We start from the raw sequence: 24,621 nt of genomic DNA on the forward strand, positions 1-24,621 counted from the left end.
AGGATATATACATATATATATATATATCTGTTGTAAGAGCTGAGTCAGCTACCCCTTCAGACTCCATCATATATATATATATATATATAGAGAGAGAGAGAGAGAGAGAGAGCAATTGGGATTTGGATCCTCCTACTCTTAACACATGACATCTTTCTTCTCCTAAGTACCCTAATTATTACAACATTAATTAGTTACTTCTTCTCTCCTAACAAAGACTTGTACTACTACTCTACATCCATACGTTACTCTTGCATTCACAATAATTTTGGATATAATACAGGGGTATTTTAGTCAATTAAAAATAAAAAATATCAAAATATATAAAAAAATTCAAGCTCAAATGCACTTCAGGCCCGTGCACTTCTAACGAAAAGGGTTTTCCTTTTACTAAATTTATTAAAACAAGAGGAGGTTTTTACTCTATTTCTAAAATATAAGGAGGTTCTTAATTTATTTAGAAAAATATATGGAGTTAAAATGGAATTTAGCTCTTTTTTTTTTTTTTTTTGAAATTGATGTCGACACAAGATCAACTACGATGTATTACATCGCATGTAAGTTCTTGAGCAAAATCGTAAATCTGATCCCGTATTTTTTTTATTTTTTTTAATAATATTTCGATTCAAACTAATATATCAGTACGATTAAAACCAATAAATAAATTACATTGATTCAATACATAACTAAAAAAATAAACAAATTCCAATAACTTACATAAAATGAGACAAACACCTGCACATTCAGTGGAACTCGAACTCAAACCTCAAACTTGTTTACGGGACATCAATCTTTTCGGTAAAGGTAAATTTCATTAAATAAAAAATAATATAATAGTACAATACATCTTATTTAATCTAAACGGTTTCCTCGACAGGTCAAGGAATCCGCCATAAGCGATAAAGCGCACAAGTGCTAATCAGTAGGTAATTCTACACTAAGGATCTTCTATTGCACATCTCGAACCATCATCGAGGTGACATCAATCTTAGCAGATCCCATATTTGATAGCAGGTGACGATTTTAGTTGTACTAGAATTCAATTTGCAATTAAGTCTTATAATTTAAGAAAATTGGCACGTTAAGCACAAAATCAACCAAAAATTGCAAATCTAGCCAATTTCGGCATGTGCACTCCCATATTCCGGCCAGATTGCAATATTTGACTGTTTTTTCGTTTTTTCCCCCTAAAATTATAGGGATTAATTGTCAAATTCATTTTCAACAGAACTAAAATTGCAATTTTCTTTGAATTCTTGGCCTAATGATCGATGTTCACGTCTCAAAAATAAATAAAAAGTCATGAATCTCAATCTTATTTTATATGAATTGTTCGTCCTAGGACAAATTACATGGAATATTTTTATTCGAATCAGGTTTGAATTAAACTAATTATAAAGTAAATATAATATATTTGTCATGTAACTGATTATTTTTTTTTTAATTTTACACCAATCACACAAAAAATATATTATATTTATCATATAATTAATTTAAATTTGAATAATTTCGATTTGAATTAGAATACAGAACGTGTTTGTCTGAAGTGCTCCGAAGGAAGTTTTAACTAGGCCGCCTCTGACCTTCCCCTAAACAGGACAAATATTGATGAAGCCTCTGAACGGGGTGGGGTGGGTCCTCACTGAGGGTTTCCATGTGCCCAGTTTGTTGTCACACTGCAGACCAGATGACCAGTCCGTTGCGGAAGCTCCAAGGTTTTATTTTTATTAATTAGTCGTTGTTGCATGCAGTTCTACGAACATATAAAAAGAATCTATTAAACTTAAAAAAATTGTGAAAAATAAAAATGTAGTTTGAGATGAAAAGAAAAAATGTGATGAGAAATAAATGTGAGGGAAGGTGAGAGACTAGAAAATAAATTATAGCTTATGAATTTATTAAAAATATGAAAGTTTGTGAATGAAAAAAAATATGAACAAGGTGAGAGGAAACATGAAGCAGTGGGTTGAGAAATAAAAGAATTATAAAATAATTAAAAAAAATATTTAAATTATTATTGTGATAATTTTTTTTTTGAAAAAATAGAATTGATTAAAAGGTAAATTGGGGTGATAAAAAATTGGTACGATCAAAGGTTTTTTTTTTTTTAATAATAGTATAGATATATGTATGTTACGTATATAATTTTTTTAAATCAAAAAATTGGTACGATCAAAGGTTTTTTTTTTTTTAATAATAGTATATATATATATATGTTACGTGTATAATATTTTTAAATCAAATAAATTATATAAATTACACTCCTCTTTCCTAAGTGATGGGTACAACCCAAGAATGGGTTAAGAGGCCCAATACTCTACCTCTTGGCCCCAATTCTCGCGAGGGAGGAAGCCCGCCTCGGTGAACCCAATGATCGGGGCCCAAGTGATGATTGTCAACCCTTTTCCCACTTATACGTCACACTCTGACCCATGTGGTGTGCATTCAGACCTTCCATGTATACCCCCTTCTTTGACCACCCTGTAATATGCTTGGCGAGAAGGCGTTCCTCAAGAGCCTGGACTCTTGCACCCAGCAGACTCCCTGTGGATTGGGAGTCCCCCTCCACTCCGGACTCTCCCCGTTACCTGAAGTACAATCCCAACAACGTGATCCCTAAAAAATTGGACTTGACCAAGCCTTATCTCAACTGATTTTATCCAGGCACCACAAGAATAGGAAGTCCTAGTGGTTCCTTCATGAAGGAGGACACTCCACCGTAAGTAGAGGACTTATTCCCGAGCGAGGGGGATACCCTCAACCGGCGTAAATCTTGCTATTATTTTGCTGCACTTGTATTGCATTGTCGAACTCGATTTTACTTCTCTTTTTCCATCATCACGTTTTATTTCCTTAACGTGCTTTCATTATTTCGGGTTATTATTCGAAATCTAATACTAATTTGGGCGTCGGAGTGCTAACGTTTTATTTTACAGGTCTCTTTCTATCGAATTCTCCTCTAAATAATGCATGCCCATAGTCCAAGCCTGATCCCATTGGACTCGTGCTAAAACAACACGCATCATTTAGGTTTGATGTAATTACACGTAAACCCAATGTGATTTAAAAAATTATATCTAACACCCTTGAGGTTTGATTTCATTTAACCAATAACTCCCCACATTAGTCAATATTCACCGAATTTGCTGATATTAACAAAAAAATGAATGAAAATTGATATTTACCCTTAATTAACTTAAAACTTAATTATTGCAGGTCAAATATTTCTTTTCAAACTAAACTATCCTTGTAATGGTGAAGATATACCTCATCGCATGCATTAATATGTGATGACGTATAAGGCTAATTTGTTCATAAGAAGATTTATTTGACTTGCTATAAGTCAGTTTTAAGTCAATCCGGGGTAAGTATAAATTTTATTTTTTGATTCTTTTTTGTTAATATCAACAAATTTGGTGAATTTTAACTAATGAAGAGACTTATTTGTTAGATAAAAGCAAATTTTCAGGAATACTAAATATAATTTTTCAAATTATAAAAATTTTATATGTAATTAAACTAAGTCCCAAAAAAGGTGAATGTAATTATTCCTTAATAAAGTGAGGATTCTGAATACAAAGTCCATCCAACTTAAATTGTACATTAATATGGTTGAAATTTGCAAACTCCTTCCCTTTATGTTGGAGAACAATTTCCATCTTTGTGTTTCTTTTTTTCTTTTTTTATTTAGAGATTGTTTTTAGAGTTTATAAGATGTAAAGCAGTCATATTCTAAAAATTAGGATAATTACATTATTAGTAGTAGAAATTAAGTTTAATTATATAAATACTCCTATTCTATGTTAAATTATAAGTAAATTGTTTAATAGCAAAGTTTAAATATACACCTTTTCGAAGGTACATCTATAATTTTACAAACGACATGGAATTATAAGATGTATAATTTGTCGTAATATTATGTAAAAATAAGTTAATCAGTTAGATAAAATAAGATGTCGAAACTTATAAAATATCAATAATAACAATTTCATAATTAATCTTAAGGAGTTTGTTAAAATATTAAAAATAATTTTAAGAAAACTCCTTGCTTTTATTGAAATACCTTATAAGTTTCTGATATCTTATTTCTGGATTTATAAGCTGATTTTTTTTTTCTAAAAAAAATAACAACAACGTTATAAATCTTACAAAATTACATTTGGATTGATGAATTTAAGATTATGGATATCCGACCCCAAATACCAATACCAAATCCTTTGGATTTGTTCGAACAATTTTAAATTTAAAGGGTTTCAAACTTTTCAACTCTAAATTTAAATTATGTTTTACTGAATATTAATGTATATCTTTTCTTTTCTTTTTTTCCACAATAGAGGCAATAACAAGATGATGGATCTCAAATTCTTTTAAAATAAAGTCATTTAAAAAATTTTCTCCAAATTCTTCCCTCAAATCCAAATCATTCGCTCCACATTTAGTTTTTAAAAATTGGGTAAATTACGTATTTAATATAATCTTGAATGTAGTTAAATATATAAAAAAATTAAAAATAAAAAAAATATATAAAAGAACTAAAGAAATAGATACAAGCTCGAGTGTCTGCTCCCGAGCTTTCAAATACAAATATTTAGGCTCAAACTCGACTCAAACTCTTGTAGCGACTCGATTCATTTTGCAAAACTCGACTGAAACTCGTGTAATTATAACTACAAAAATAAGAAACATACTTATTATTTTATAAAAACCAATTAAATATTTATATAATTAAACTTGAACGGAGAAATATCAACGTAATTTACCCTTAAAATTTCAGAGGCTCATCCAAACACTCCCTTAACACATTATTTCCGGAATGAATTGTTAGGCTCGCAGTCGCACGTGATAACCAGTCATCTCTCCTCTTCTATATATACACCTAATTTCTGATATCTGTATATTACTACACCCACTTTCCAAACACTAATAATCAAATGACAATAATTATCTCGTCTTAATTTATTCATCGGCCAAACCACAAATAAAATAATAATCATATAATACATACATAGGTATATATATATATATGCATAATATACCATCCTATATCATTAAAAAAATTACTATTATTTGTAATTTAATGCAATGAATTAGAAGTTGTGGGACATAAATAATTATTATTGATTATAATTAATGCAAAATTTAGTATATCCACAACAACAAAATTATTTATTACGGCTAAAAGTCATGAAAAATATTTTAATCACCATCGCAAGAATCACGGCGAACAATCGGTGCGTGGCCATGGTCAAGAACTATTTATAATGATTTACTTATTTTTAACCATGTTAATTATCCATGGTTAAATATTAAACGAACCCTTATGTTACATGTAGAAAAATTTATATCTTTCGTCCGATAATTTAAATTTTGTTTACTTTTAATCCCATTTCTTACAGAATTCTCGAGAACAATCCAATCACCTTAAAAAATTCTCATTTTCAATTATCCAACAAACTTCCGATTAGTAACTTGACGGAAAAAATAATATGTAAATCATGTTATTGTTTTTCTTCATTTTAAAAAGATAACGGCTATATAAATCCGCACTTGTTTTTTTTTCTTATTAACTTTTTAACGAGAGTCGACATAAAAACAAAAAAAAAGTGAGATTTTTTATTTCAAATTATAAGACTTTTTTGAAAAATGGCGTAATTAATAAATTAAAAATGAAGTAAACCTAATTGATGAGACGCTTGCCAAATCGAACTTTGCATCTTTGTCTACGATGTGATTTTTGACTATATTATCTGTACAGTTAGCATCCAAATAGGAAGAACTAAAGGCTGCAACTTGTCTACTACCAATATTATTATCAGTGTCCAAATTGAATTAGATATGATTAAATTAAAAAAGTATATTATCCCGATTCTCCTGAAATTTGATATTATTATAAATATCTCATTTTTATTTGAAAAATTATCAATACTCCTTGATTTTAATGGTCATTTTAACAATTAGCCTAATCAGTTTTCATCCATTTTTGTTGTGAACTGATCAAAATGCCCTTGTGGACTAAAAGTTATAATTTTATTTATTTTTTATTTTTTATGGGCTAACATTTGATTTTATTTGTAAATTTTTATTTAATTTTAAAAAAATACAACAAAAGCAAAGTTCGTAATTTCATACCCCATTCCAAAGATTACACAATTTTATCAAATATTAAGGGGTATTTATTATTTTTCAAATAACAAAATAGTATTTATAATTATGACATATTTCAGAAAAGACAGTTGTAATTTACCGTATTTAAAAATTTAAACCGTTAGATAACAAAATTATTCTATATCAAATATTTTGACACGTTTTTATCATATACAAATTCTGCATGTCTCGAATTCTGGATTTTTTATGCAGCCTAATTTTAGTATTATGTTAAATAATTATCTTATTATTACGCAAAGAAATTATTTAATATTTAATATTAATTTTATTCAATAGCTTCCTTTTATTTTGTTAAAAATGATGTGTGAAATCTTCAAGTTATGTGTAGGTATGCATGTGGACCTTGCTTTGGAAAAAGTCCAAGTCAACGACCAGATGTAATTAAAATATTCAATTATTGGTGTTTGAAAAATATTCTAATAATAAATATCATAATTTGAAGACTTTTAAAGTGGTTAAATTAAATAAAATTAAGTGATTGGGGTCGAGAATAAATATAATAGAATTAAGGGTTAACTATATTTATACTCTCTTTAAAAATATGAAATACACTTTTTCTTAAAGAAATTTTAAAATTACATTTGTACTTTTTCAAGAATTATTCGCGCACACATGATCTATTTATGTTAGAATTTGAGTAGAGAAAGCTGACGTCAGCCAAGAAAATTACATAAGTTAGGATTTGTAGCACTCGATAAAGTACTTGATCAACACATTTCACAAAGTCCATATGAAAATCTTCTAAAGGCTATATTATAACGACTATATCTGGTCTTTGAATATGTTATTATACAAATTTGAAAAAAGAATATAGAAAAATAATTTAGGACGAAAGTTATTATTAACTACAAAAAAATAATAATTTTATAGTAAGGTTTTTGTAACGGCCAAGTTAATATTTCGAAACTGTTTTTTAACATTGTAACGGCAGTCCTGGCTTTTTGAGCATTTCAAAATCCTTGTAACGGCTTGCTTGAAAGCCATTACAGTTTGTAATGGGTTTATTAACGGCCATGCGAGACCGTTACAATAATAGTTCAATTGCAAAAAAAATATTTGTACCTATTTTTGAAATGGCAAAATTAAATTTGATATAATTATTATTGGAACGACCTTTGTAACACATATAGATATGGTTGTGCTTGAATATAGGAGTAGTGTTTGGAATACTTTTTGTAACAGTCATGCGTTATATTGTAATGGTTGTTGTATCGAGTTTCATATTTTTTCTCTCAGCAGTTTTGTAACGACCTTTGTAACCCCTTATGCGTATGTTGGTTTTAGTTTTGCAACTGCCTTGGTTACTACTTTTTACATTGCTTTGGAGACGGAATTTTGAGCGGCCTTGTTCAAATATGGTAAGTATATTTTACACGATTTTTGTAATGGCTTCGTGATTATATGACAGTTATATTTATCCAAAAGCCTGTTACAAATGCAAAGACAAAAAAATGTTTTCTATAATGTTTAATTATATTTAATCTATTTTAATATTATTTTTATAAAACTAAATTATTGAATTTTTTTTTATATCTAGGTAGTTTTAGTTTCTTAAATGTGCAATATTATCTAAATACATAATATAACAAGAAAATAAAAATAATTTAATTACACAAATAAAAGTATTGTTTTTTACATTGTAGTTCTACAAATAAAAAAATTCTAATCTAAACCAGCATCTCCATAGGCCGCGTGTTCGTCGTCGTCGTCGGATACCAGGGGATCAACTGGAGGCTGGTATGCTGGAGGATTGGGCTAGGTGGACCCATCGGCCACATCCACTCCTCAAGCCTCGCTACCGGATCATCAAGGATGGGGCATGGAGGTTGTGGTAGTGAGGGGGATGGAGCAGTGGACCCACTGGGTTGTGATGGTCCAGCAACCGCGTGGTGCTCGACCCTCTTTTAGCTGCCCGTTGCTGACAGTCACACCTGTTGCTCGTTTGGGGCCACTGAGCCTTACGAGGACAATGGAGGGTCTTGATCACCGTTTTTCTGGTTTGACGTTCCTCTATTATTAGATTTTAAAAGAAATAATTTTAAATTCAAAAATTAAATTATTTTTTACACTTATCGTGACCTCCGTTGCCCTCGGGCCGCTCCATTGGTCGTCCTACTTCTTTTTGTAGCACTTGTCGAACACCTCTATTTGTTTGACGGGATGTCCGAGTTGTGCCTCCTGTTCAAAAATCATTTAAAGAAAAGATTAAAAATTTAAAAAATAAAAATAAAATTAATCTATAGTTTAAAATACTTACCATCTTACGGTTGTGGGCCCCAATGGAGGACAACCCCCTATGGTACACAGTAGCAACTGTATTTGAGTTGGCTGACTAATTGACTTTATTCTTAGCCGACTGAACCTAGAATTCTGGGCTCGCCTAGTACTCCAGAAGTTGGCGCTAGATCTCCTCGGCCAGCTACAACGGTCGGGCCAATTGATTCCAAGCATCGGTGAACTGCTTCTGCAGAAATTTACTAGCCTGCAACTTGAGGACCTTGAACATCGACTCTTCATCGCAGTCCCACCAGTAAGACAGCTGCAAATTTCACATATTAAAAAAATATAAATATTAGATGAAAAATGTGAGTATTATTTAAAATTAAATATTATTCTTACCTTTACATTGTTAAACCAGAATAACTGGTGCTCTTGTGGGATCTGTGATATGTTCCCCGGGGGATGCGGATAATGTCCTCTGACCATAGCATGGATTGCTGTATGAAAATCTCGATCGGTCTAGAAAAATAATTGAATATTAAAAATAATACAAAATTAATGACAATTTTATAAAATAAATTAATAAATTATTGAGTACGTATGTACCTCGCATCCCGGTTGCTGATATATTGCATCTGGACCACGGCCTGACTGGGGCCTATGAACTGCTAGGGCCCACCGTAGGTGACCTACTATGGCGGGGTTATGTTATGTGGATATCGACTCTGGTGGTGGGGGTGCATCCACACCAAAAACAGAAGGAGGACTTGGAGGGCTATGATCTCATTTAAGAGGAGGTGGAATACCGATAGTCATGGATCTACAATTTAAAAATATTAATATTAAAAACTATTAATTGTCCAAAATTATCTAAATTTCGCAGTAAATTTTAATAAACTTGATGAAATGAGATTAAATTCCATGATTATCTGAAACTCCGTTATTTTCCTAAAATTGGCGTTAAAATTCTTTATTAAATTTGAATTAAAGTCTGAAATATTCCAAAAATTGCATTGAAGTCCATTATTTAGCTAAAAATTGCATTAAAGTCCATTATTGTCCTAAAATATCAATTAAAGTCTATTATATTCCTAAACTCTATTATGTTCCTAAAATTGGCATTAAAGTCTTTTATTTCAAAGAAATTTGAATTAAAATCCAAAATACTTTTAAAATTGCATTGAAATCCATTATTTAGCTAAAAATTGCAGTAAAGTCCATTATTTTCATAAACTCCATTGTTTTTCCAAAATTGGAATTAAAGTGTTTTATTTTAATAAAATTTGAATTAAAGTCCATTATTTCGCTAATAATTGCATGAAAATCCATTATTTTTTCAAATTATAAACAATTACAGAAAAATACCGAATCACTTTTCAGAAAATTACAAATAATTATCCAAAATTACACAAAATTAAATTTGTATTACAGAAAATTACCTAAAAAATTGCAACATTACCTAATATTACAGAAAACACCTAAACTTACAGAAAAATTACAAAAAATTAGGAAAATTATAGAAAAATTATCCTAAATTATAGAAAATTAAAATAAATATCCAAAAATTATTTTAAAAAAATCAAAAAAATTATTTCCATAAAAAATCACGGAAAAATCATAAAAAAATTGTAAATTACAGAAATTATCCATATAAACAATAAAATCATCACACATATAAACAATAACTTATTAACAACAAATATACCCAATAATGTGCATGCATTATGAAAAAACTATTTCAAAGCCGTAAAATTGTAGGAAAAAAAAAGGAAACTTTTTCCTAAGTACCCCTTATACATAATTTTTTTGGAACGATCATAGCCATTACAAAAGCCGGTGAAAAAGGTATTACAAAACGTGATGAGCCGTGTTTAAATGAATTAAATAATATAGCCGTGTATAACGTCGTTATAAAGAGAGTTACAACATATGATATTTGTACTTAACATAAATGACATCATATTGTTTGACTGGTCATAAAGCCGTTACAAAGAGTATTCCAAATATTGAAACGACATCGTTTTGCCACTCAAGTTCATAAAGCAGTCACAAATGATATTCTAAATAATCAATTATTTTTTATTAAAATATACATAAAAATCCTTACTGAATAATTTAATTTTGTAGAAAGTATCCATTATTTGGAATTATATAATTAAAATACGTAAAAAATATTTTGTGGTCGAGATTGATATATGTTCAATAAATTTGTATATTCATAAATATTAGTATTACATTGATACAACTATCACTTACATTGTTGAATATGGATCAATCGGCCTGATAAAATTAAAATCAAACCATTAAATATGATTATACTTACAGTATAATATATTTGTAAAAGTTTTAGCCTTATTGGATATATGGATATCAAGATATCATATCTGGAATATAAGAGTAATTATTCAAGATGGTGTATCGTTGAATCAGGGCATGTGATTTTAAATCATACCATTTGATATGATTTAATGGACACAATCATATATATATAAATTCGGTATGAATCAGGTTCCCGAATTTAAAAATATCGTAATTGCAAACTTATTTTTGAAATAGAAGAACCGTTGTAACGATTCTACAATTTTGGGACAGCACCGGCTTTTGGCACAATTTTTATAATGACCAATTAAATAAAACGATCTCCCCATCCTTTTTTAATTTTGCCGCCATTACTATAACATGGACCGACTTTTGTAACGGCCATTACAAAAGTTCATTTTCCTCTAATTTTTTAGATGGTAGCCGAAAGTTTTTCGCCATAATTTGGTACGGCTATTGTAACTGTTTGGTTAATATTTGGCCTTTACAAATAAATTATTTCTTTAAAAAAATAAATATTTATTTATAAATATTTGGCTTTTAGATTGATGTAGTAGGCCCGAACAAATGTAATATTTTTATGGGACATGTATTTTGTGGACCATTTTTGAGGCTATGAAATTTTTGGGGATATATTTCGCTAATTATTACCATATGCCATAAGATTATTTCTAAATGAAGCACCAAAATTCAACTCATTTTCATATTAATTATGGCATGTTTTATTGTTGTTAGACAAAATGCAATTTTATTCTTAAATTGGTAATTATTATTATGATCTTTAATTTCTGTGGGAGATGATTACTATCAAAGACGCGAAATTTTCAGTTCCACTGAATTAAAGAAAATAACGATATTTACTTGGATTCAGAATAAAATTATAGAACGATACCTAATACCCTTGCGCAAATACAGTAATGGAGATCGAACCAGCTTTTTCTGAGTTTTATGGTAGTAGCAAATTAGATGGCCAAAACTATGCAATGTGGCATAGAAAAATTCAGTATTTTCTATATCACAAAAAGATTCTTGATTATCTCACCACTAGCATGGTTGAGCTAATAGAGCCTGCATATGGACAAACTGCCAAATATCATTGTGAATTAGAAGCATACAAAAAGTGGCTGGAAAAAGATATGAGTGCGCGCTTTACTATGTTAAGCTGCATGCACGATAATCTGATACGTGCATGCTACGAGACAAAGGACTCTAACCCTTAGGTTCAATCAATATGTGTTTGACCCAAAACACTCGATGATCCAACATCTTGATGTGATGAAGGATATAATTCGAAAACTCCAAAATACCGGTTGTGAGCTCAGTAATGAACAACAAATTCTGATTGTCCTTAGGCTGCTACTTGAGCAGACTTGGGGACATGTGAAGCTAGTACTAACGCACAATGAGCAAATAAAGACGCTCGATAATGTCGCCAGTCATATGAAACTTGAGGCTAACCATAGAGAATCTAAACGCGCTCAACATGTTGTCTTTTTCACACATGCCGGTTAGCGTAAGTCTCACAAAGGCAAGCGTTGGAACAAACCGACTAGTGCAGGACCAAGTCTTAGCCAAAGCCAAAAGCAAAACTTGGCTCTACAAAGTGACAAGGCAATGAAGTATCGTCGAGGAAAGAGGAGTGAAAAGAAAAATATGCAGAAGGTCAAATGCTAAAACTGTCAAAAGATGGGCCACTTTGCTCATGAATGCACTGAGCTAAAGAAGGTAAGATCTAATCCCAGCTCTTCAAATTCTTTTGTGTGCTCACACGTTTTTGTGGCTAATTCTCACCTAACAGGTGCAACAAAACATGTGACAATGGATTGAGCCGAATTTGTGAATTACTATTGAGTGCCAACATGCAGCTATTACATCGCTATGGGGAATGGCGCACAAGAGGAACTCCTTAGGATTGGTTCATACCAACTCAAGCTGGACACTGGCGTGAGCTACTCCTTAGTGATGTGAAATATGCATCGAACATTCAATGTAATTTACTTTCAGATACTGCATTGATGGGACATGGTTTTTCTTTTCTATTTGAACAAATAGGTTTGTCTATTTATTTTGGAAAAGACCTCTATAGCTTAGGAGTATTAATAATGTTTTTTCATGCTACGTTAGCAAATGAATTGTTTCTTATGTTTCTTCTTCTGTTAATATCTATGATATATATGTTTTTATGGCATGCAAAATTAGGACTTATAGGACAAGAAAGGATGACAGGGTTAACTCGAGAAAGCCTATTGGGGTCTCTCGCTAAAGTTAACCTTCCTACATGTGAACCATGTACGGCTAGAAAAGCTTGTCGTAAGCCTTTTGGAAAGGATAAAAAGACTACTCACTAGAGTTAGTCCACTCTGACATATGTGGGTCGATGAATGTGAGAGCACGTCATGGTGGATTTTATTTTCTCACTTCCATTGACGACTATTGGCGATCAAAAGTGCTTGATTGTTTTAAGTGATTATTGGCAGAGGTTGATAATCAAAGAGAAGTGAACCTTAAAGTTCTTAGGGCTGATAGAGGGCGAGAATATCTTTCTAAGCAATTCAAGCAAATTTTTTATACCCCACAACAAAATAGAGTTGTAAAGAGGAGGATTCGAACACTTCTATAAATGGCTAGATTGATGATGGCACAAGCAAATCTCCCAATATCCTTTTGGGAGATGCAATTTTGACTATTGCCTACATCTTAAACCATGTCCAAATTTGTTCCTTGATTCCTTATGAACTATGGCATGGCAAAAAACCCAATTTAGAAGGCTTATTCCCATGGGGGTCGTCAAGGTTTGTATATAGTACCTCTCATAAATATGGGAAATTGGGTCCTAGAGCCAGCAAACTTATCTTTTTAAGATATTGTGAGCACTCTAAGGGCTATGTGATGTAAGGTGAACACCTTGATAAAGGGATGATTGAAATTGAATCACGCGATGTAGATTTCCTCTAGGAGGATTTCCCAAGCATAAGTGAAGTCAAAGGGAATCTTGAACTATATGAGTTATGAGATCCTCGGGGAGACACATTTATCATTGTTGAGGGTTAGACACCATATTCTTACCCAGTGATCGATGGAGATAATGAAAGTGACCCTAGATTGAGTGGGAATTGTTCACTGGAGGAATATAACTCAAAATCCACAAATACAAAGAAGCAAACATGGAGGAGCCGGCCTCGATACAAGATCGAAGGCGAATCCTTTATGTGTGCTTCTGTGGATATTGATGAACCAGCTACTTATGAAGAAGCTGTGACTTCACCAAATACAAATGAGTGGGTAACTGCAATGAAAATGGAGATGAACTCTATGGCTAAGAACAATGTTTGGGAGCTGGCAAATCTTCCAGCTGGGCGTAAGATCATTAGGAACAAGTGGGTTCTAAGGTAAAATGTAAAGCAGATGGAAGTATCGACAAATTTAAAACTCGATTAGTGGCAAAAGATTATCCTAGAAAGAGGGTATAGATTATGAAGAGACATTCTCCCAGTGGTGAGGTTCGCTTAATTCTAGCCATTGTCACCCACCTAAATTTGTAATTGTTTCAGATGGATGTAAAGACTGCATTTCTCAATGGAGAACTGGATGAAGAAATCTATATGGATCAACCTGAAGGTTTCCAGGAGATGGGGCAAAAGCGCAAAGTGTGTTGCTTGAAACGTTCCATTTATGGCTTAAAACAATCATCCAGGCAGTGGTACTATCGATTTCATCGAGCGATCACCTCGACAGGCTTTATGATGGTTGAGGAGGACCATTGTGTGTATGCCAAGAGAAGTGAGAAGAATTTTTTTATTCTTTCATTCTACGTGGACGACATCCTATTGGCAGGAAATAACATGGAGATGATAGTCGCCACTCAAAAGTGGTTGTCCTCAACGTTAGAGATGAAAGACATGCGAGAAGCTAAGTACATACTTGGTGTAAAGATACACCATGATTGCTCTAAGAAACTTTTAAACTTGTGTCAAAAGGATCATAGAGCGATTTCATATGCACAATGCTAATCCTATTGACATGCCTATGGACAAAAGGTGTGTTCTTAGCAAAGAGTTGTGACCTAAGACAAAAGAAGAAAAGAAACGCATGGCTAAGATTCTGTATGCTAACACTATAGGAAGTCTGATGTAAGCTATAATGTGTATTGACCAGACCTTTGCATTGCAGTTGGAATGGTGAGTAGGTATCAAAGTAATCCTAGACCCGACCGTTGGGTAGTGGTTAAGAGAATAATTAGATATCTTAAAGGAACAAGTGATCTAGCTTTGTGCTAACATGGGGGAAATTTAAGGCTGGTTGGTTATAGTGATGCTGATGGATCAACGGACATAGATGAATGCAAATCCACATTAGGATATGCTTATTAGGAGGCGCTGCTATGACTTGGTGCAACAAGAAGCAGCCTTGCATATCTCTTTGTTTAATGTGGAGGCAGAATATGTTGCTTGTACATCAGTAATCTAAGAAGCTATATGGTTAAGGAGAATCCTTAAGAGTCTGCGCATTTTGACGCATATTGATGATGTTGTTGTGATCTATTGTGATAACACAACCAAGATAGCATATGAAAAGGACCCCAAGTACCATGGGAGGACAAAGCATATAGATAGCAGATATCACATAGTTCGTGATATTATTGCGCAAAGAGAAGTGGTTCTCAGGCATATTCCTATTAATGATATGATTGTTGATCTCTTTACTAAGCCTTTGCATAGAGACGCATTCCATAGGCATGTGAGTAGTATGAGACTGCATAGGATTTAAACATTGAGCCTATAAGAACAGTTTTTTATCAATAAAGAATATGTGATTCTTAATTTTGTTAGTGTACTGTGTCTATTTCAAATGTATGAAATGTCATTAAGCCCTAATTGGCCCTTTCACACAGGCAATCATCCTGGCATTGTGACAGCGAGCAGGATTGAGACTTAAAAGATCATTTGGCATAAATGAGTCATTCGATTGATCACCTTCACACTTGAGAAATGGAGAAGGATAATAGATAACGAATAGTCACCTTAGCTAGAGGAGTTAAGATGAAATCATATATTTCGATCAACTGTGAAGTATATCCAAATTTCATAAGAGGCCTATTTGAAGCTGAACGTGCGAGCTATTAGAAGGCATTAAGAGAGTGACATCTGGGAGTAAGCAAGTCGGGTGCTTGGATAGCGACTATGCTCAGGTTCATATGATGTTAAGAGCAATGGCATGCCCAAGTTGAGTGGGAGCTCCATCATAACATGTGTTCATACTACATATGCTTTAAGACGATCTTTCATGAGAAGTGACTGAATGGATCCCTGCTTCGTTACTGTGTGAGCCCATAAAACAATAGACGTGCTTGTGGATCCAAGGGATTGCTTGGAAGGCAAGCCGTAGAGATCCGAGGTTCCTCGATTCATTCCGTTGCAGGTTTCAAAACAAAACTATTGAGGTAATTACCGGAACTCTTTAATGTGCAGCGTGTATCAATTATGTGATACTTATATGCCATAATTTCCAACATAGATAGTTACGTGTTTTAAATTTATGTTAGGAATTACTTATAGAAAAGATATTTGTGTTTGGATCAAGTAATCATTTGCTGTGCTTGATTCAAGTTATTAATTATTCTTTCAATATATATCCCTTAGATTGATTTAAGAACTCTGCCCATGAATGCATCAAATAGATACTTAGTACTAGATTTGTTCAGTTACAACAGGAGATTTATCATTGAATCTTTAGGCAATCTATAAAACTTTCCGAGAACAATTACAGATTAAACAAGAAAAAATAATATTTTGCCCTTATCCCACCTCAACCTTCTCCAGTTCTTGACCAATAATAAGATTATGATACAAAATTACAAAACCAATTATGACAAACAGCTAAATGAGTTCATACACAGTAACTTCCCTATCAACTTTCTATACAGCCTCTAATAAACACACAACTCAACCCAACAATCCTCTTTAAATCGCTACCGCACTGATTGAATACATTTTTCCTTGTTATTGGCATGACTTACTTGTCAAGATACTTTATCAGCAAGTTCTGTTTTGTTGATCCTACTCAAGTTCTACCATTATTTCCACCATGTATATCAAGCAAATCCGTCAGACGAGAATGATTCACAACTCTTGGAATCTTTCCTCAATGTTACGAGTAGATATCCTTGACCATTTCCTCAATCATATCTCCAATGATCTGGCATTCTATATCCCGAACCAGAGCATTTATGTCATCATCCATCAACCTGGACCACGGGTTGGACTTCAAATCTCGGGCCAACATATTATCAAGAGCATAATAAGATCTATCTACCGGAGGATGTATGTATACTTGAATGATATTCCATGCTTGCGCTAGTAAGTTCCTTCCATGGGGAGGCTTTTGCACGCGACCAATAGCCTTTTCCGCATACCTAGACATGTTTGCTGGTTCTCTCAGTATAGATGGCAGTACTTCATTTAACAAATCAAGTATCATTTTGTGGTTTACTTTTTCTCCATGATCTTTTCTACAACTTTCTTCATCATTTATGTTTTTCTGGTAAGTTTCTTCCACTTCTTCAAAGACCTGAGTACTGATAGGCTTGCCAAGTGGGTCCCATTTCGAAAGAGATCGACTGTACGAACCATCATACAAACCAGCAGCAATGAGCAAATCTCTAATGTAGGCTTCAGCTTCGTCATCTATTTCTGCTTCCACTTCAGCGGGCTGCTGTACGTTTATAGTTTCCTCTTGAACACCTCCTTCAAGTTGATTCAATTTCCTCCTTAGCTCTGCATTATCAAAAGAATTAAGAATAAGTACATAAATTAAGCAGCTTAACCTGCATGACACAGTATCAAAGGAGGGGAATTCTGTAAATTACTTGAATTGCTTGCTTCTGGATTGTTAATATGATAACAATGAATTCAACTATGGGATTAAAGTAAGGCTAATTCTGATCTTTAAAAGATTATGGGTTTCAAGAGAAAATTCATAAATTCAATTCAGTCTAAGAGATTTTCTGTGCAACCACACTGAACCAGCATTTTAGGAAAGCCTAAATGGAAATAGAAATCCTTTTTACAAACTTAAAGGAGTAATTAGCTGTACTGCTATTTTACACATTGGTACTCATGATAAATATAGAACAAATATAAACTAATTATAATTTGTGAAGCTAGATGGTCAGGAATATGAGAAAGAAAGCTGTGAATAAGTAGTCCGGACAATTTTGCAAGTTGCAACGCTCAGAACTCTTAATATATAAGTGAGGAAAAGAAGAATAATGAGATTCACTACTAACCATTCAAGTTTGAATTTATTTCTCTGAAAACATGGGACATTTCGCTATCCTCCGGTTGATGTGCACCTGACGATGATATGGGGCTCAAGTAATCGGCTGCCCTCCAGAATTCTTCATGAACACTACTGCATACAGATGCAGGGCTTGGTGGCACTTCAGTTGAATTCTCCTACAAAAGTTTAAAAATAAATAAATTAGAATTTCAATGTTACTTGATTAGCAATTAATTCTATTCGAGAAGTGGAAAATAATTTTCAGTCAGTAAAGTCCTCACATGTGTTTCAGAGAAACTCGTCGCCACTGTTGGTCCACTAGTGATATCTTTCAAGAGGTTCTTTTGATTTTGTTCCGATCCCTCCACCAACTTAACTCTCCTACGAAACAGTCTCCCTCTAAGTGTCAAGCTGTACCTAAAGCTCGAAACCTTTTCCTTTATGTTAAATTTGTCCTTTTTCTGTTTTTCAATATTTAATGAGACCTTCTCAATTACTTCATGCTTCCTCCTGATCTGGGCTCCAGTTAATATATGGCGATCCTCCAGAAGGAGTTTCCCGAAGGACGTTCCTGATACGGGAGCAGACAAAGATCTAACTAGATTCCTAGGAGACAAATCCTTGGGATGCATTTCACCCACATTAAGCTCCCCTCTGAAAGACCTGCTTTGCTTTTCTAATTCATCTGTAAGACACTGAGGATAACTAGTTCTACCATCTTTCCATGTACCCCTTGATTGTCCAGCTCCACCCTTCTCAAAATCCGACATGGATAACCTGGAACTATTACGGACAACCTTTGGCACTTCTTGATGTATTTCTCCTCTGAGAACATTCCTCAATCTCTCTGCCAAGAATCTCCTTGTATCTTTGTGAATGAACTCAGGAGAACCTGCTGCATTTAACTGAACTTCACTTCTATTTGATCTTGTAGACACTGAACGGGGTAAATTCATCCCAAGGTCCCTTGAGACACTATCTCTGACCTCTTGTGCTATCCGCCTAGCTATTTCTCTTGGTTCTGACGGCTTTTCCCAATAAGGTGTCTCAATTCCTCCTCCTCTAACAGTTGTACTCCTTTTTGCACTTTTACCTTGCAACTCAGACTTCAGCCTTTCCTTCACCTCTTCAAGAAAATCTTCTATACTACCCCTCTCTTCTGAAATGCTGGGAGTACTGTTCCACAAGTCCTCATTGATGTCGATCCTGTCAGGGCCAGGTCTTAAAATCACAATCTTGGAAGGAGCAGAAACATTATCAAGTTTCTGGTCAGAATTCATGAGTTGAGAGGTTCTAAAGTCTGTTCTTGGGATTCTATTCAAATATCCCTCAGCTGAATAACATAAGTTTTTCTTTTTGCAGCTGCCAGAAGTAAGCATTTGGTGTTGATCTACTATTTCTGCAAAATCATTAGGTTCCCTCAGCCTCTCGCTATTTGTGATTCTCTTAGAGTCTGCGTAAAGAAACATCTTTTCTCTGTTGAGGTCCTCTTGTGCAATCAACTGGGCTGTGGCACTGCTAAATTTTATAACATTAGAACATTCGTTAAATCTTGCTGCTTGCCATGCTTCAAACTCTTTCTTAAACTTTTGCAGTTCCTCTTCTTGAGGATGTTCTCGAGGCTTAGGCCTGTTCAACTTCATATAGCTGTTGTCATGATCAGCATATCTGTCAGTGTAATGGCCAAAGCAGCCAGCTTCCAGCTGCTGAGAGCAATTTGATGTAGAGATACCATGACCATCTGAGCCCTTCCTTGATCGTTTGATATCCATCAACTTGCCCGTTTTACTTTCATTCTTCATATAAACCAGTTGTGGTGCTGATTTTGACTCGAAAGGTAACGTATCAACTCCCATTAGTCGGGCCACTACACTTGGTGCATTTTTTTTGGAATTTGGTCTTTCAGATATCTCTTCACTAATTAACTTCTTTATTGGAGCCCCGGAGGAATAGTAGTCCTTAGCAGCTAACTCCTTTGTCATGTCATGAGCATACTGAATATATAAAGCAGTTGAATAGAATCAGAGGAAACCAGAAGAAAAATGAAAAACAAAACAAAAAAGAGCAGCTTCAGAATCTCAGATGTCTTTTTAGGATCAAAACAACTTGTGGCTGCTAAGCTTTGTTAGCAGCTTGGGCTTGAATAGCAGACCAGGCAACAGATTGTTTTGTTTTAATGAAGGAGTTAGTTATAACATGAAAGGGTGAGAAGGAGCATATTCTCTCAGAAAGCCCCTTATCACTAAGATAAGATTGGGTCTAAGCAATTATACAGTCACAAGGAAAAGACTGTAGGCTAAGAAGAATAAGTTTGGATCTCAAACATCAAAAGAGTGGTTTGGTTCCTACTGCAGGGCAAACTCCAAGCATTTAATTCTAAATTGTCACCCATGCAACTACTTGTTACAAAGAACCAGAGTCTCGATAAAAGAACCCATCCAAGAAGAGCATGAATCTTGGGGAGTGAGGTGCACAAACCAATAATACAGTGAAAAATTCCTAAACTCAACCAAAGCACCAAAAAGGTTAGTTACAAGACGTCCGGACTGTTAAAGACCCAGAATAGCACTAAGAGGCAGAGTTACAAAAGTTCTACACTCCACAAGGACAACACATGAAAAAGCTCAGATAGTTATAACATGAAAGCAACGGAATATTTGGTACCAGTATATTATCTCTCGCAGCATATAAGCCATAGGCTGTTTCCATTGGCAGTTCCAAACTGTTTCTAGGAGCCTCCAGTCCTGAAAAGAAGTGGGAAAGAGCATTACTTCTAGTTACTGATTGAATTTGGTCAGATCATATTTAGTTTTCTACTTTTTCAGGGAACATGGTGCAACAAAATTAGATGATATGATGATAAGCTCCAAATTATCAATGCCCTTAATTTTGGTGAAACTGTAACCCCATTGATCCAAATTAATTCCAATTTCAAGTTCATAATTATTTGGACAAGAACCAATAGATGACAGATGTGGAAACAGGGAAGAGAACTTCATTGCTGCATAATATTGATCTCAAATTCTCAATCACATGCTATGTACATAACTATTGTTACAGAAACATAAATAACTATAATCAATTCAGAAACTTCAAAATCACATCTAACTCAATCAATCTCATGTCCATTAGGAAGACTCTCGAATGATTAGCTTTAGAAGTGTGGAAATAAGTTGACAAAGCATATCTTAGTAGTTCTGCAACTTGGTCATACTTACCACCAACATGTCTCTTATGTGTACCAACTTTCCTCGCCATGATGTCCTCTCCAATGTCAAGGAGGTCCAACAAGCTTCCCATGCAACAGAACTGTCCCCGAAATAAAGCTGCAATTTCATCAATAAGTCATCTCCGTTCTATCGAGCCTCCACATCACTTATTAATGATCAAAATTGCAAGAAGCCGCATCCTGCAGAATTAGGGATAGTGTTATATGAGCTCAACATATGGATCCCTTTACAACTATGAAATACATAATTGGTTAAATACAAGGACCCATCTCCTCAGACAATAATTGCATGATCTAATTTCCTGCACAGAGAAAAGGAACTTGGTTCTTGAAGTAATACCAGGGAATTTAGAGGCCAACTGATTGCAATCATTTCAACTCTGAAATTGACCAAGAATGAAGAAACTATATTTCCCTTAACTGTACATGTAAAGAGATTTCTATGGCAAAATCCAATAGTTCTGTAAAACCAAAGCAGAAATTAATCACCCAAGAAAAGAGATCACTTGATGACTACTGCTATTTGTATCATCACATTACAGATCATTTGATGTTAGAGTTGTAAACTTTTCCAAACTTTACTAACTAGCATGATTAAAGAACCACACAGTCAATAAAGTCATACTACTTCCTTATCAGCAACTAGCCAAAATGATTGATAAATGAGTTCATCTCAGATGCAGTAGAAATCTCAACATCACCACATTACTAACAATTATCTGATGATGCAATTCCAATTTTCTCAACCGTCAACCACTAAGATGATTAAAGAACCACAAAAACAATAAAGTCAGACTATTTCCATATCAGTAACAAGCCAAATGATTGACGCAATATTCCAAATTCAGACACCAACAGAACTGGGCCATCCTCGAACACGTTCTAAATCCATCAAAAACTTGTCAGTTAAAATTCTGATCCACACCAAAAAACAGAGATGCAAAGAACCCACATTGCAGAATCACGAATTATCCCATAATAATGCACTCACCCTTAAGAGCTCCAGCCCAGTACTTCACGAGTTGGCTATGAAAGTCAAACCTCAACCACCAGGGCAGAAGATTGTAGAAATTGAGAAGAAGAAATTGGATGGAGGGGAAACAAGAGAACCGCACGCAACCGGATTGGAATATGGAGTAGAAAGAAGATGAAGATGAAAAGGTAGTTAGGGAGAGAGAGAGAGAGAGGTGGCAATAATGAGAGAAGAAAAGTAGAAATGGTTATAGCATGACAGTCCATTGCTGGAAATCACACCACCAGCGAACCAAAAGCCTCTCTCTCTCTCTCTCTCTCTCTCTCTCTCTCTCTCTCCTATTTCCTCTTCTTTTTCTTTTTTTTTTTTTTCCTGTTTTTGGAAAAGAACGTTTTGTTATTGGGCAAGAATCAAGTGAGGCATGGCCCATGGCAATAGCCATGGTCTTTAAGATACAAAAGAATTAGGGAAAATCATATTTTTAGTCCCTAGGACAAGGGGTTCAAAATTTAATCCTTATTTCATAAAATTTTTAACATGATCTCAAAATAGAAAATAGCTCGACACATTTAGTTTTTAATGATCTTAAATGGAGAAAAGTCGATATATTTAGTCCTTTATTACGGGTTTTACAGGATTAAATATATTGAGTTTTCTCAATTTTAAAATCATTTTGAAAATTCCATAAAATATAGGACTATAAGTATTGAAAAAATGTCGCCCAAAAAATTATTTTAAAACTGCATCCCAATTACATAGTGTAACTCATTGTGTCATGTGTTTGACCAAATTCAATCCCGACTAGAATTTTCTAATCAACTTATTAGTCAATCTTCGTTGTTCAATATAGAAATATTAATAGAGTTGTCCTCGTTCAATACAAATATATTTTTTTTTGGTAAATGTAAGTTTCATTAATAAAAAGTTACATGCGTACAGTACAACAGTAAGATATCGGTTTCTCTCATGACAGGCCATGGGATACGTCATAGTCTCTATAATGCAGAAGTACTAACAGAGTGTGATAAATTAGCACTAATGATTCTTTGTCTAACGTCGTCCACTATGATGGCAGCAATGGTGCTTGGTGGTCGATCAACATGCTCAAAGCGGCACAAGTTTCGCTCTCTCCAGATATGATAGACACATGCAACGAGTAGTGTGCGGTAGGATAAATTGATTATATGTTTCCCTCTCCACTTCCTAGTAGCCCACTCCACGTCTAAGGCGCAGTCTCATGTGAATCGAACATCCTATCTCAGAGCTATGAGGCATCGTCTGGCATAACAACATCGAAAAAATAAGTGTATGTGATTCTATTAGGCCTTCATCACAAAGAACACAGGTGCCAAGATAAAACAACCACGGTTTATATGTTGTGAATAGTTTTCCTAATATAACTAGTCACAGTATAAATGTATGTCTAGGGATCTTTAGGAAGTCCGAGATAGTACCTTGAGTCCCGACGGGTGTAATATACGATATAGCGATGCAACAGTGAGACGTCCATTCAAATCTCGCCAATGAACACGATCATCATCTCCATGGATTATGGGCAAATTCTGTACAATCTACAAACATGTCCGTGATATCCATAATGACCCTATTAAGTTTCTCCGAGAGTCCAAAACTAGTAAGTTGTGGGCCACGCGGGAACCTTTGAATAAGTGGTCTGAGGGGGTGCCACGGGTCCTGCCACAAATAAAAGGTAGCTCCATCACCCACTTGGTAATCCACCAATAGTCGAATAACGGTACGTAGGCGAAGGAGTTTTCTCCAACCCCACGAACCTCTATGCTTAGGAATTGTCCAAATGGACCTGTCACGCAAGCGCCCATGGTATACCACTCCACCCATATGGATGTTCTATCACAATAAATCACATCGCATAATTTCTTACTCATTAAGGCACGGTTAAGAATAGCGATGTCTCTTAAGCCCTGCCCTCCCTCTGCAGCTCGCTTACATACATCCCTCCATGCTACCTTTGCATAGCCCCCACTAGTAGCACCTTTCCACAAGAAGGAGCGCAATCTCTTCTCAATCTCCCTTATAAAACCTTTAGGTAGAATGAACGCGGAAGCCCAATAGTTACTCAAAGCCATGAGAATGGATTTAATAATCTGAATCTGTCCCGCAAATGATAATGTCGTACCCTCCCAACCATGGATGCGACTATCAATTTTTGCCAATAGAGGTTGGCAATCTGCTATAGATAGTCTGGAAGAGATATAGTACTGGAGTAGTACATATCTTAGTTGTTATTCAGTAATAACGACTGTGGTAATTAGGACTCAATCCGAATCTGCCTCGATGGAACCTGAACTAATTATATTACAAGTACAATGCATTTCCCGTATTATTGGTGAACAATTTAAGAAAAAGGGAATAATCGCACAACAAGTAGGACACACTTGTTTTGGATTGATTTGGTTTG

General features: G+C 34.2%; 1 protein-coding gene across 2 annotated transcripts; it reads right to left on the bottom strand.

The window, feature by feature from the left end:
* LOC105176006 lies at positions 16,549–22,494 on the bottom strand. Of its 2 annotated transcripts, none has more exons than XM_011098669.2 (6): positions 22,203–22,494; positions 21,201–21,391; positions 20,647–20,726; positions 18,264–19,976; positions 17,990–18,158; positions 16,549–17,477 (listed from the first exon to the last, which is right to left on the bottom strand). In XM_011098669.2, exons 2-6 carry the CDS (start codon positions 21,280–21,282, stop codon positions 16,852–16,854), a joined length of 2,670 nt encoding a protein of 889 aa, XP_011096971.1. In that variant the 5' UTR covers positions 21,283–21,391; positions 22,203–22,494; the 3' UTR covers positions 16,549–16,851. The 2 variants fall into 2 exon arrangements, with proteins under 2 accessions (XP_011096971.1, XP_011096972.1); XM_011098670.2 differs by lacking the exon at positions 22,203–22,494 and adding an exon at positions 21,552–22,126.

This window comes from Sesamum indicum, linkage group LG13 (genome assembly GCF_000512975.1).
Source record: "Sesamum indicum cultivar Zhongzhi No. 13 linkage group LG13, S_indicum_v1.0, whole genome shotgun sequence".
NCBI classification, from domain to species: Eukaryota; Viridiplantae; Streptophyta; class Magnoliopsida; order Lamiales; family Pedaliaceae; genus Sesamum; species Sesamum indicum.

Bases quoted from the DNA above. Each gene is read 5' to 3' on its own strand.
- LOC105176006 (XM_011098669.2), bottom strand. From the start codon at position 21,282: ATGGGAAGCTTGTTGGACCTCCTTGACATTGGAGAGGACATCATGGCG. The intron at 20,727-21,200 runs GTAAGTATGACC...ACTTCTTTTCAG, and splicing joins ACATAAGAGACATGTTGGTG to GACTGGAGGCTCCTAGAAAC. The intron at 18,159-18,263 runs GTGAGGACTTTA...AAACTTTTGTAG, and splicing joins CGAGTTTCTCTGAAACACAT to GAGAATTCAACTGAAGTGCC.